Below are 12,008 nucleotides of genomic sequence, written 5' to 3'. Positions count from 1 at the left end.
ACCCAGACCCCCCCCACGCACACCTTCAAAGCAATAAAAGAGTTTAACCCCTTCGTGCCCTCGTCTGTGCTGGGGGGGAGCATGGGGGGCACTGGGGGCGGGCAGAGGGACCGGGGGGGGCAGTTCTGTGGGCATTTGCCCCACAGAAACAAGCCCCGGGGGCAACTCCCCCCTCTGCCACCCCCCCACCCCCCCCCAAATAATTTCTCAGCCCCCGCAATGGGGCAGCTGGGGGGTAGCAACAACCCGCTGCCCCCCCCAATCCCTCCCGGCACCCTGGGCCCCCCCAGCACCCGATGACCAGCTGGGGCCTCGTGGGGCACACGCCTGAGTGTGCAACACGTGTGGGTGTGCAGCACGTGTGAGGCGTGTGTGCACGTGGTTGTGCATCAGCATGGGGGTGCAGCCCCCCCCCCCCCCCGGCCGCCTGGGTCCCCGTCCCGCGGGGGGGTTGGGGTGCCCCGGCCCTGCTGAGTCAGCAGCGCGGGGGGGGGCACAGGGTCCGGCCCCGCTCGGGTTTCGCCGCCGGGTTTCGGTGTCACCCGGGATTAAAAATAAGGAGGCTCCGAGTCGGGGTCACCCGAAACCGGGGCTGGGGATGGAGGGGGCTCGGGGCGGGGGGACGGGGACCCCCCTGCACCCACTGGCACCTGTGTGTGAGGGTCCACAGCCGTGGCATGGGGGTCCTGGGCACCCACCTCCCTGAGTATGAGGGTCCTGGGCACCCACGGCCCTTGGCATGGGGGTCCCGGTCACCCCACCTCTGCGGTATGGGGGTCCTGGGCACCCACGGCCCTTGGCATGGGGAGGGGGTCCCAGGCACCCCACCTCCCTGCGTATGGGGGTCCTGGATACCCCCATACACCCCCTGGACACCCAGCTCCTTCATGGGGGTCCTGGGCACCCACCTCCCCTGGCACGGGGTGCCTGGCCCCCATGGCTTCTTGACTTGGGGAGAAGGGCCCCCATCCCTGGGGGTGGCCATGGGGGGTCCGCCCCCCCCAGCCCAGGGGGATCCACTTCTCAGTGGTCAGCAGAGCGGGTGGTCACCCGATCCGAGGGGGATGGAGGTGACAAAATACCGCGTCCCCCTCTCCCTGACGGAGCCGGGCAGCTGGCGGCCGCGAGGCTGGGGGGTCCCCATGGGCTCCAGCCAGGCCTGGGTCCCCTCGGTCCTGGGGAGTGGGTGCCCAGTGCCGGGGGGTGGGACGGGGGTACCCGGACCCCATCCTGCTGCCCGCAGGGCCAGCTCTGGGATGTCCCTGTCCCCAACCAGGGACTCTGGGGGACGGGGGACCCCGAGGCTGGGGTGGGGAGCAGCCACCCAGGGGTCCCCAGCACCCGCTGGGGCCCGGACACCTGTGGGGGACCCCGAGGCTGGGGTGGGGAGCAGCCACCCGGGGCCCCCCGTCCCCGCGGTGTCCCTGGGCCCAGCACTGGTGACCCCATGCTCGGCTCCTTATTTTTAGCCCCCGGCCCCCCCGGCTCCCTCCCCCGGCTCCTCTTTCCTTGCTTAATATGGAGCTGGAGCGGGGCCGGCGGGGCGGGAGGGGACGGGGCTGGGCCCCCCCGGCTGGACCCTGCGCCCCCCGGGGCCCTGAACCCCCCCGGGCCGTGGTGGGGGGGCAGGGGGTGCAGGGGGGCCAGGGTGCCACAGCCCCCCCTTTGTGCCTTCAGCCACTTCGGGGCTGGGAAGGGGCCGCGTGTCTGTGTGTCCCCCTGCAGCTGTGTCCGTCTGTCCCCTCCTGGTGGGGCCAGAGGGGCCGTGTCTGTCCGTGTCCCCCCCCCCGGGGGCCGTGTCTGTCCGTCCCCCCGGGGGCCAGGCAGGGGCTGCGTGTCCATCCCCTGTGCTGGTCCCAGCTGGGCTGTGTCTGTCTGTCCTTCCCCGGACGCAAAGGCATCGTCTGTCTGTCCCCAAGGCTGTGTCTGTCTGTCCCCCTCCGGCTGTTGTCCAGCCCAGGGGCTGTCTGTCTGTCCCCAGGGCTGTCTGTCCGTTCCCGGGCTGCGTGTCCATCCCTGCTTGTCTGTGAGTCCCATCCCCATCTGTCTGTCTGTCCGTCCCCATCTGTCCGTGAGTCCCATCCCCAGCTGTCCATCTCTCCGTCCCCCTCTGCGGGTCCCTATCTGCCCTTCTGTCCGTGGCTCCCATCCACCCACTCCTCCGTCCCCGTCCGTGCGTCCGTCCCTGTCCGTGGGTCTGCCCGGCGGGCGATGGGGGTCTGGGGGTGGGTGCTGGTGCTGCTGGCGCTGGGGGCCGGGGGCCCGGGGGTGGCCGGGGAGGGCCTGGACTTCCCCACCTACGACGGCCTGGACCGGGTGCTGCCCGTCACCCTGAAGAACTACAAGGCGATGCTGAAGCGGTTCCCGGTGCTGGCCCTGCTCCACCACCGCCCCGGCCGGGGCGACCGGGCGGCCCAGCGCCACCACGAGATGGAGGAGCTCATCCTGGAGGTGGGCACGGGGGGTGACAGCCCAGGGGACCCCGCATGGCGCTGGGGACAACGTAGGGACCGGGGGATGCCGGTGGGGCAAGCACCGGCGCTGGGGTGCCAGCACCTGTGTGGCACTGGGGACACTGGTGGGGACCAGGGGACACCAGTGGGATGGGCAACTACACCCATATGGCACTGGGGACACTGGTGGGGACCAGGGGACCCTGGTGGGACGGGCAGCTGCAACCATGTGGCACTGGGAACACTGGTAGGGACCAGGCATGCTGCCAGTGCCACTGGCTGTGGGGACACCGGCTGCTGGGGGGGACCTGTCCCCATGAGCCAGCACCTGCCGGGACCCCCGGCACGGGTGGAGGGGGATGGATGGACGGAGGGATGGGGGGGACACAGCCGGGCTGGGGACCCTGGGGGACCCTTGGCTGGGGAGGGGGGGACAGGTCTGGTGGCGGGTGCCCCCAGCGTGGTGTCCCCCCAGCTGGCAGCCCAGGTGCTGGAGGACAAGGGCGTGGGCTTCGGCCTCGTCGACTCCGAGAAGGACGCGGCCGTTGCCAAAAAGCTGGGTAAGGGTGACCCCCCCGCCCCACCCCCCGCTGGGACCCTTCAGGCACAGCGACCCCCCCCAGATCCCCATACCTGGCACAGGTCCCCCCTGCATCCCCCCAACCAGGCCCAGGGACCCCCCTGGACCCCCCAAACCTGGCACAGGGACCTCTGTATCCCCCAGCCTGAGACAGGGATCCCCATGAGCCCCCCCCCCCCCATCCGGGACAGGGACTCCCCTGTGTCCCCAGCCAGGCACAAGGACCCCTTTGGACCCCCAAATCTAGCACAGGATCCCCCAGCCAGGCACAGGGACCCCCCCTGGACCCCCAAACCAGGCACGGGACCCCCCCCCCAGCCACCCGGCTGACCCCCCCCTGCCCCCCAGGCCTGACGGAGGAGGATAGCATCTACGTGTTCAAGGAGGACGAGGTGATCGAGTACGACGGGGAGCTGGCGGCGGACACGCTGGTGGAGTTCCTGCTGGATGTGAGAGCCCCCTCCCCCCTGCCAGGGGACCCAGGCATCCAGGACGCCCCCCAAATCCTGCCCCCCCCTCTCCCCCCCCAGTATCTCAGGAGGGAGCCCAGGAGTCCGGGCCCCCAACCCTCCCTTTGCGTGGCTGGGGAGGACCCAGGTGTCCTGACCCGCCCCCCCCCCCAGCTCTCCGTGACCTGGGGGGGTCCCTGGGGACCCCGGTGCTGTCCCCCCACCCCCCCAGGTGCTGGAAGACCCGGTGGAGTTCATTGAGGGCGACCACGAGCTCCAGGCCTTCCAGAACATCGAGGATGACCCCAAACTCATCGGCTACTTCAAGAACGAGGACTCGGAGCGTACGTGGGGCTGGGGCAGCCCCCCCCGGCTCCCCTCTGTCCCCCCTGTGTCCCCCCCGTCCCCTCCCAGCACCCCAGCCGCAGCCCCCAAGCCTTCCTTCCACCCATGCGCTTCCTTATCCATCGTCCACCCCTCCCTGCCTCCACGAGGGCACCGGGGACTGATCCCGACAGCCCCGGGCATGTCTGGGACCGCGGGGTTGGGGGGTCCTTCTGGAGCCAGAGCCACCGGGACGGCCCTGGGCTGGGGGGGGCCGGTGCTGGCACCCGTGGCCGGTGCGGGGCCAGTCCCCAGTGTCGGTACCCGGTGCCGGCACCAGGACCCATCCCGCCTCCCCCAGACTTCAAGGCCTTCGAGGAGGCGGCGGAGGAGTTTCACCCCTACATCCCCTTCTTCGCCACCTTCGACAGCAAGGTAGGGGCGAGGGTCCCGGCGGGGCGGGGTCACCCCCTGCCAGCACCCACGGGTGGCTCAGGGACCCCAACCCGCCCCAGGCGGCCAAGAAGCTCACCCTGAAGCTGAACGAGATCGACTTCTACGAGCCCTTCATGGAGGAGCCGCTGACCATCCCCGACCGGCCCAACAGCAAGGAGGAGATCGTGGCCTTCGTGGAGGAGCACAAGCGGTGGGCGCCCGGCCGCCCCCGGCCCTGCCTCGGCTTCCCCATGGGGGCTGCTGGGGGCACCGGGGTGCCGTGGGAGGTGGTTGCCAGGGGAGGTGGTTGCCATGGGGAAGTGGTTGCCATGGGGAGATGGTTGCCATGGAGAAGTGGTTGCTATGGGAGGTGGTTGCCATGGGGAGATGGTTGCCGTGGGGAGATGGTTGCTATGGGAGGTGGTTGCCATGGGGAAGTGGTTGCCATGGGGAGGTGGTTGCCATGGGGAGATGGTTGCCATGGGGAGGTGGTTGCCATGGGGAGGTGGTTGCCATGGGGAGATGGTTGCCATGGGGAGGTGGTTGCCGTGGGGAGATGGTTGCCAAGGGAGGTGGTTGCCATGGGGAGATGGTTGCCATGGGGAGATGGTTGCTATGGGAGGTGGTTGCCATGGGGAAGTGGTTGCCATGGGGAAGTGGTTGCCATGGGAGGTGGTTGCCATGGGGAGGTGGTTGCCATGGGGACAGGTTGCCATGGGGAAGAGATTGCCAAGGGAGGTGGTTGCCATGGGGAGGTGGTTGCCATGGGGAGATGGTTGCCATGGGGACAGGTTGCCATGGGGACAGGTTGCCATGGGAGGTGACTGCCAGGGCAGCCGCAGCCCCGGCGCTGGGGGATTCCCGGGGCCGGGGGGGGGGCCGGGGGGGCCCCCCCGGAGCGCAGCGAGGCCCGCGCCCTGCCCCCACCCCCACCCCCGCCCCTCCCCCGCCCCGCCAGCCCCTCCCCCCACGCCGCTTTGCTGGCCGCGGCCCCTGGGGCGACACGAGTGTGCCAGGCCTCAGCGGGCGGGGGGCTGGCCCCGCCCGGGGTCGGTGGGCCGTGGGGCAGCCGAGCCCCCCCGGGCGGGCCGGGGTCCGGCGGGGCGGGCAGGGCGGGGTTAAGCGCCGGGCGTGCCGGGATGTTCCCGCAGCCTTAATCCCCCCGGATCAACCCCCCCCCCCGCCGCGGCCTCAATCCCGCGGGCGATGGGGAGATGGGGGGACCCTCCGCGGCCCCCCCCCGAGGTGCAGCGGTGCCGGGGAGCTCAGCCCCGGCCCTGTGCCCCCCCCGCCCCGAGCCAGCCCCGGTGTCCCGCCCCCCTCAGCCGCTGCACCCCATATCTAAGCAGCCCCCTCCCCAGCTGCACGGCAGAGCCCGGGGGGGGCAGTGGCTCCGGGGGGGGTCGGGTTTGGGGGTGCCCTCACCGCCCCCCCCCCCCATCTTGCAGGGCCACTCTGCGGAAACTCAAACCCGACAGCATGTACGAGACCTGGGTGAGTGCAGGGGCAGAGGGATGGGGGGTCCTGCCCCCATCACCTTGACCCCCCCCTCGGGGCGCTCCCTCCCCCCCCCGGGGTGCCCCCCCCACTGGTGACACCGGCCGTGTCCCCCCAGGAGGACGACATGGACGGGATCCACATCGTGGCCTTTGCAGAGGAGGATGATCCGGGTGAGGGAGGGGGCCGGGGGGGTCAGGCGGTCCGGGGGGGGCTCCCGGCGCCTCTCACTCCCCATCCCCCCCCCCAAGATGGGTTCGAGTTCCTGGAGATCCTGAAGGACGTGGCCCGGGACAACACGGACAACCCCGACCTCAGCATCCTCTGGATCGACCCTGAGGATTTCCCGCTGGTACCGACCCCCCCGGGGGGGGACACCCCACCACGACCCCCCCAGCACTGTGGGGTAGGCTCGGGAGGGCTGACTCGTGTGTGCTCCCCCCAGCTCATCCCCTACTGGGAGAAAACCTTCAGCATCGACCTGTCCCGGCCCCAGATCGGGGTGGTCAACGTCACCGACGTGAGTGTCCCCCCCGCCGGGACCCCCGGCACGGCCCCCCCCAGGCAGCCTTGGGGCTGAGTCCTGACGGGCTCATCACACCGGTGGGCCTCAAGGGCAGCCCCTGGGAGCCGGGGTCCCAGCCTGTCCCCTCCCCAGGGGGGGTCCCACGCCCCCCCCCGGCTGTCCCCTGCCCCCTCGCACAGCGGGTGTCCCCCCGCCCCATCCCCTGCCTGTCCCACGTCCCGCCGCCGGTGTCCCCAGGCCGACAGCGTGTGGCTGGAGATGGCGGACGAGGATGACCTCCCCGACCCGGCGGAGCTGGAGGACTGGCTCGAGGACGTGCTGGAGGGAGAGATCAACACCGAGGACGACGACGACGACGACGACGACGACGATGACGATGATGATGATGACGACGACTAGGCCTTGTGCTGGGCCTCCGCTCCCGGCCCCATCCCTGTGCGAGCCATTAAAGTCCCCAAAGAACCAGGCTGTGTCACCGGGGGGGACACGGGGGGTGGAGGTGCTCCAGGCCCAGGCGAGATCCCCGTGGGAGATTCCCATGAGATCTCCCCTTGTCACCCCCCGTGCACCGTCCCCCGCGCAGCACCCCGCGAGATCAGCCCCTAAAAGACCCCCCCCACGTGAGATCCCGGTGGCAGCTCCCGGGGGATCTCCTGGCGCAAATCCCCCCGTGGAAATCCCCGTGCAGGATCCCCCTGCTCGAGACCCCTCCCCATGCGAGACCCCTCCCCGTGCAAGCTCCCGTGGGAGCTCCCCCATGTCCCACCCCTCCCGTGAGATTCCTCTGCACGCTGCCGTGGGGAGATCCCCTGTGCTGGATCCCTGTGTGAGATCCCTCCTGCGAGATCCCCCTCGAGATCCCCGAAGGAGATCCCCGTGGGAGATCCCCGTGCGACACCCCGGGGGGGGGACTTTCCTTGGGGCTTCCTGGGGGGAGGGAGGGGAATGGTGACACCCACGGGGGACTTAGACACTCGTGGGTGCCCCCCGCCGTGGCTCTTTCCCGGGGTGACAGCCGGGGGTCCCTGGGCGGGGGGACCCCAAAGGGATGGGGGAGACACGAGGGCCCCCCCACGAGACGGTGCGTGGGAGCCCCCCACGGGTGTCCGCGCCAGCCCCCACCCACCCATGGTCCCCCGTGGGGCGGGGCGGCTCCTCCGGCGTCCCGCCCCGCCCCGCCCCGCCCCCTCAGCCCCGCCCCGTTACGCCCCGCCCCCCGCCCCGCCCCGCCCCGCCGCTCAGAGCGGCAGCACCGAGACACCGAGCGGCCGCACCGGCACCGCCACCGCCACCGGCACCGCCCCAGCCGGCCGGTAAGTGCGGGGCTACGCGGGGACCGGAGGCTCCGACCGACCACCGGGACCGGGACCGGGATCGGGACCGGGGCCGGGATCGGGACCGGGACCGGGACCGGGGCCGGATGGAGGCGGCAGCCGCCGCCTCCATCCGGCCCCGGTCCCGATCCCGGTCCCGATCCCGGTCCGTCAGCCGGGCAGGGGGCCGCGGTCGTGGACCCCCCCCCGGTACTAGACACCCCCCCGGTAATCCCCCCCCACGGGTCCCGCCGGCCCCTTTCACTTCCCCTTTCGCTCCCGTGGGGGGGCCCGAACCCGTGACCCGAGGGGGGGGGGGGGGGGGGGGGGCCGGCGGGGCCCGCCGGTCCACGCGGTGCCACCCGGTCCCCGTGCCCACCCGGTCCACGCGGGACACGGGGTCCCCCATCCCCACCCGCTCCCCGCGGTGCCACCGGGTCCCCCATCCCCACCCGATATCCGGCGTGTCCCCCATCCCCCGTGGATGCCACCCGGTCCCCGTGGGGCGCGGGGTCCCCCCACGCGTCCCCCGTCCCCACGGTGCCACCCAGTCCTCCCAGTGCCGCCCAGTACCAGCGGAGCACCGGGATGCCACCCATTCCCCTGGCCAGGGTGCTTCCCCCCGTGGGGGGGTGCCGGGGAGGGTGGGGGTGGGTGCGCGTGGCCGGACTCCTGAGGAACACGAGTGGAAAGGGGCGCGTGAGGAGGTCACGCGCCCCTGGGCCGGGCTGGGCCCAACTGGGCCCAACTGGGGCCAAACTGGGCCGTGGCGGAGGCGGAGCCGCCTCTTCCGCCCCGCGGCCCCGGGACGGGGAGGGCTGGGGGGGCCACGAGTCATCGCCCCCCCCGCACCGTGCTCCGGCCCACGGAGCGTCCGCACGGCCCCGCGCGGGGAAACTGAGGCACGGAGCGGGGCGGGGGCGCACCCAGATGTGCCCCAGATGTGGGATGGGCGGCCCCGGGGATGCTGCTCCGGCCGTGGGCAGGGCGGGACCCCCGGGACACGGGTGGGACTCCCCCGGGGCAGGACGGTGCCGGTGCCCACGCAGCAGGACGATGCCCGTGGCTCAGGGCGGTGCCCGTGGGGCAGGACGATGCCCGTGGGGCACGGTGGTGCCCACGCAGCAGTAGGATGCCCGCAGGGCGGTGTCCGTGGGGCCGGGCCGGGGCCGTGGGGCCGGGGCCGTGGGACCAAGGCCGTGACTCGGTTTCCCGGGGGGGCGGGGGCGGCCCCGGCCAGCGCTGCGCTGCTCCCCGCGGCACAAAGGCCCCTTGTCCCCGGACTGCGGGGGGGCCGGGGGGGGTCCGTCCTCCCCGTCCCGCTATCGCCACCCACCCCAAAATCACGGGGGGGACACAGTGTTTGCAGGACCCCCCCTCCCCCGCCCCGCACCTGGCCGGAGCGGGGCAGACAAAGGCGGGAAGGAACCGGCCCACCCGTGTCCTGCCCCCCCCGTGTCCTGCCTCCTCCCGCGGCGGGATTACGCGCCCCCCCCCCCCCGCCGCCCCCCGCCCGCCCTTGTGAATGGGCCCCCGTGGGGCCACGCCCCTCGTGCATATTCATGACGCGCTTTGCATGGGAAGCGTGAATGGGGGGGTCCCACGGGGGGGGTCCCGGGCATCCCCCCCCCCGGGGCCGCGGCGCGGCGGGGCCCAGGGGTCCGGGCCGGACCCGCCGGGCCTGGGAACGGGCAGGCGGCCCCGGCGGGGGGGGGTCCCCGCCCCCACCCCCCACCCCCCCGCCCGGAAGGACCCGGGCGTCCGGGCCAAGGGCTGAGTCATCGGCTGCCTTAAAGGGGCCGGACACGGCGGGGACACGCGTGTGCGCGCGGGGGGGCACCACGCGGGAGCGTGTGTGTGTGTGAGTGAGTGTGGGTGCACGCGTGTGCGCACGTGGGAGTGCGGGTGTGGGTCGGTGTCTGTGGGTGCAGGTGTCTGCGTGGGGGGGTGTTTACGGGTGTAGGCACGAGTGTGCGTGTGCGGGGCGGGGGGGGGGGGGATGCGCATGCGTGCACGTGCCGGGGGTGAGCAGCGCGGTGGGTAGTGGCGTGTCCGTGTCTGTGTGTCCCGTGTCCCCCCCATGTGTCCCCATCCGCGTCCCCCCCGTGTCTGTGGAGCCCGCATGGGGTGCCCGGGTCCCGTTGTCCCCCCCCCAGCACCCACGGGTGTCGCCACCGGGGAGGGACACGGGAAGGGCGGCCGGGGTGCTGTGATTGCCATGGCAACCGCATCCCTGGGGTGGGTGGCAGCTGTCGCCATGGCGACCGAGGTGCAACAGGAGATGGGGACAGGGTGTGACACCCCCCCCACCCACCCCCCCCCCCAGCCCCGACCGCCCCACGCCCACCCGGGCCTGGCACTGGGGGTGCCCCTGGTCCCCCCCACCCCAGGGTGCCCAGAGCCACTGCGGGGGGGGGATGTGGTGAGTGGGGGCTGTGCCGGGGGGGGTGGGGGGCTGTGCGGGAGGGGGGCTGTGCCGTGCCAGGGGGGACAGACCGTGGGGGGGGGGGTCGGTGCAAGGACAGTGTGCGCGTGCGAAGGGGGGGGGGTGTCACTGCAAAGCCAGGGTGCGGGTGCAAGCAGCAGTGTGCGATGGGGGGGGCTGCGCAAGGCCAGGGCCTGTGTGCGAGGGTCCCCCGCGCCGGGGGGGGCACACGCAGCAGAGCAGCCGCCACCAGCGCCCGGCGGGACCCGCCGTCCCCGTCCCTGTCACATCCCGTGAGCGTCACATGAGTCACGGGCCAGCGGAGCCCGGCTGGCGCCGCGGCGTGGGGGGGGCCGGGGAGGGAGCGGGGGGCAGCGGCTGAGGCCAGGCAGCTCATGACACGGGTGGTTGCAGCCATGGCCGAGTACCGCAGTCTGCTGGAGGAGCTGGCCCAGAACATCACGGCCGAGGACCTGGAGCAGCTGAAGTCGGCCTGCAAGGAGGACATCCCCAGCGAGGAGAGCGAGGCCATCGCCACCAGCCACCACTGGTTCGCCTTCCTGGAGAAGCACAGCAAGCTGGACAGAGGTGAGACCCCCCCGGGGGTGGCCCTGGCCCCCCCCGTCCCCATCTCTGTCCCTCCCCTGGTCCCCAGCCCTGGCCGCTGCCCTGCTCCTGGTCTGTCCCCTGGTCTGGTCCCCAGCCCTGTCCCCCGTCTCCTTTCCTGGTCCCCGTCCTGGTCCCCTGATCCCTGTCCCGGTCTCCAGCCCTGGCCCCTGCCCTGGTCCCTGTCCCCTCTCCTGATCCCTGTCCCCTGGGGTCTGGTCCCATGCCTGGCCCCTGGTCCCTGTCCCCTCTCCTGGTCCCCACCCCAGTCCATGACCCCAGCCCCAGCCCTCCCCTCTTCCCTGTCCTGGTCCCCATCCCAGTGCCTTGTACCGGTCCCTGTCCTTGTCCCCTGCCCTGGTCCCCATCCCTGTCCCTGTCGCCTTTCCCGCTTCCAGTCCCTGTCCCTGCTCCTCATCTCTGTCACCTGCTGCCGGCCCTGCTCCCCGTCCCTGTCCCCTGCCTCAGTCCCTGTCCCCATCCCTATCCCTTGCCTTGGTCCCTGTCTCTGTCCCCTGCTCCTGGCCCCACCCTGGCCCCTGCCACGTGCTCTGGTCCCCATCCCAGCCCTTGTCCCTGTCCTTTGTCCCCTCTTCCAGTCCCTGTCCCCTGGGACTGTTGTCCCCTGTCCCCTGCCCTGGTCCCCATCCCTGCCTGCTCCCTGTCCCCAGCTCCTGTCCCCTGTCCTGGCCTCTCCCTGCCCTCTCCCCGTCCCCTGCTGTGGTACCCATCACCATCCCTGTCCCTGTCCTCGGGCACCCTTTGCAATGCAGCGCGGGTGGCCCAACATGTGTCCCCGTCCCTGTCCCCGTCCCCGCAGACAACCTGTCGTACATCGAGCACATCTTCGAGATCTCTCGCCGCCCCGACCTGCTGACCATGGTGGTGCAGTACCGCACCCAGGTCCTCAAGATCTCCGAGGAGGACGAGGTGGACACCAAGCTCACCCGCATCCCCAGCGCCAAGAAGTACAAGGGTGAGCCCCCCCGCGCCGGGACAGGGACCCCCCCGTCCCCAGGGCAAGGACAGGATCCCCCCAGGGCAGAGCCAGGGACCCCCAGGGCAGGGACAGGATCGCTTTGGATGGGGGGGGACACAGGGAGAGGCCCCCACTGACCCCTCCCGTGTCTCGGCAGACATCATCCGGCAGCCCTCGGAAGAGGAGATCATCAAACTGGCCCCCCCGCCCAAGAAAGCCTGAGGGGAGGGGCGAGGAGGAAGAGGAGGAGGAGGAGGAGGAGGAGGAGGAGGAGGAGGAAAGCTGTGCCCCCCCCCCCGTGTCCCCCTGCCACCTCTCCGGCCCCGGGACACGGGCAGGCGGGGGGGGCTGGCACGGTCACTAACAAAGTCTTAACGCCCCCCCCACCGGGGCCGGGGGCCAGGCGGCTCTGCGTGTGCGA

General features: G+C 72.3%; 3 protein-coding genes across 3 annotated transcripts; all 3 read left to right on the top strand.

Moving 5' to 3' along the window:
• Positions 1–1,064: 1,064 nt before the first annotated feature.
• On the top strand, positions 1,065–6,729 carry CASQ1 (calsequestrin 1). The gene is made up of 13 exons (XM_075524671.1): positions 1,065–1,182; positions 1,678–1,823; positions 2,089–2,451; positions 2,929–3,013; positions 3,382–3,482; positions 3,715–3,826; positions 4,168–4,241; positions 4,322–4,452; positions 5,690–5,735; positions 5,857–5,911; positions 5,990–6,090; positions 6,184–6,258; positions 6,502–6,729. Exons 1-13 carry the CDS (start codon positions 1,065–1,067, stop codon positions 6,661–6,663), a joined length of 1,569 nt encoding a protein of 522 aa, XP_075380786.1. The 3' UTR covers positions 6,664–6,729.
• A 583-nt stretch (positions 6,730–7,312) lies between these two features.
• On the top strand, positions 7,313–10,019 carry LOC142420581 (uncharacterized). Its single transcript, XM_075524670.1, has 2 exons — positions 7,313–9,438; positions 9,904–10,019. Exon 1 carries the CDS (start codon positions 7,313–7,315, stop codon positions 9,164–9,166), a length of 1,854 nt encoding a protein of 617 aa, XP_075380785.1. The 3' UTR covers positions 9,167–9,438; positions 9,904–10,019.
• PEA15 (proliferation and apoptosis adaptor protein 15) lies at positions 7,487–11,895 on the top strand. The gene is made up of 4 exons (XM_075524855.1): positions 7,487–7,577; positions 10,417–10,590; positions 11,429–11,584; positions 11,745–11,895. Exons 2-4 carry the CDS (start codon positions 10,419–10,421, stop codon positions 11,807–11,809), a joined length of 393 nt encoding a protein of 130 aa, XP_075380970.1. The 5' UTR covers positions 7,487–7,577; positions 10,417–10,418; the 3' UTR covers positions 11,810–11,895.
• Positions 11,896–12,008: the final 113 nt, after the last annotated feature.

Source organism: Mycteria americana, chromosome 25, assembly GCF_035582795.1.
Source record: "Mycteria americana isolate JAX WOST 10 ecotype Jacksonville Zoo and Gardens chromosome 25, USCA_MyAme_1.0, whole genome shotgun sequence".
NCBI lineage: Eukaryota > Metazoa > Chordata > Aves > Ciconiiformes > Ciconiidae > Mycteria > Mycteria americana.
Note: the sequence above shows the minus strand (reverse complement) of the source record. Positions and strands in the feature narration are given on the sequence as shown.

What these genes read in the sequence shown, in the direction of transcription:
- CASQ1 (XM_075524671.1), top strand. Translation starts at nt 1,065, where the DNA reads ATGGAGGTGACAAAATACCGCGTCCCCCTCTCCCTGACGGAGCCGGGC. An exon ending in ACAGCATGTACGAGACCTGG is followed by an intron (nt 5,736 to 5,856) that starts GTGAGTGCAGGG and finishes GTGTCCCCCCAG; the next exon opens with GAGGACGACATGGACGGGAT. An exon ending in ACCCTGAGGATTTCCCGCTG is followed by an intron (nt 6,091 to 6,183) that starts GTACCGACCCCC and finishes TGCTCCCCCCAG; the next exon opens with CTCATCCCCTACTGGGAGAA.
- LOC142420581 (XM_075524670.1), top strand. Translation starts at nt 7,313, where the DNA reads ATGGGGGAGACACGAGGGCCCCCCCACGAGACGGTGCGTGGGAGCCCC.
- PEA15 (XM_075524855.1), top strand. Translation starts at nt 10,419, where the DNA reads ATGGCCGAGTACCGCAGTCTGCTGGAGGAGCTGGCCCAGAACATCACG. An exon ending in GCACAGCAAGCTGGACAGAG is followed by an intron (nt 10,591 to 11,428) that starts GTGAGACCCCCC and finishes CCGTCCCCGCAG; the next exon opens with ACAACCTGTCGTACATCGAG. An exon ending in CAGCGCCAAGAAGTACAAGG is followed by an intron (nt 11,585 to 11,744) that starts GTGAGCCCCCCC and finishes GTGTCTCGGCAG; the next exon opens with ACATCATCCGGCAGCCCTCG.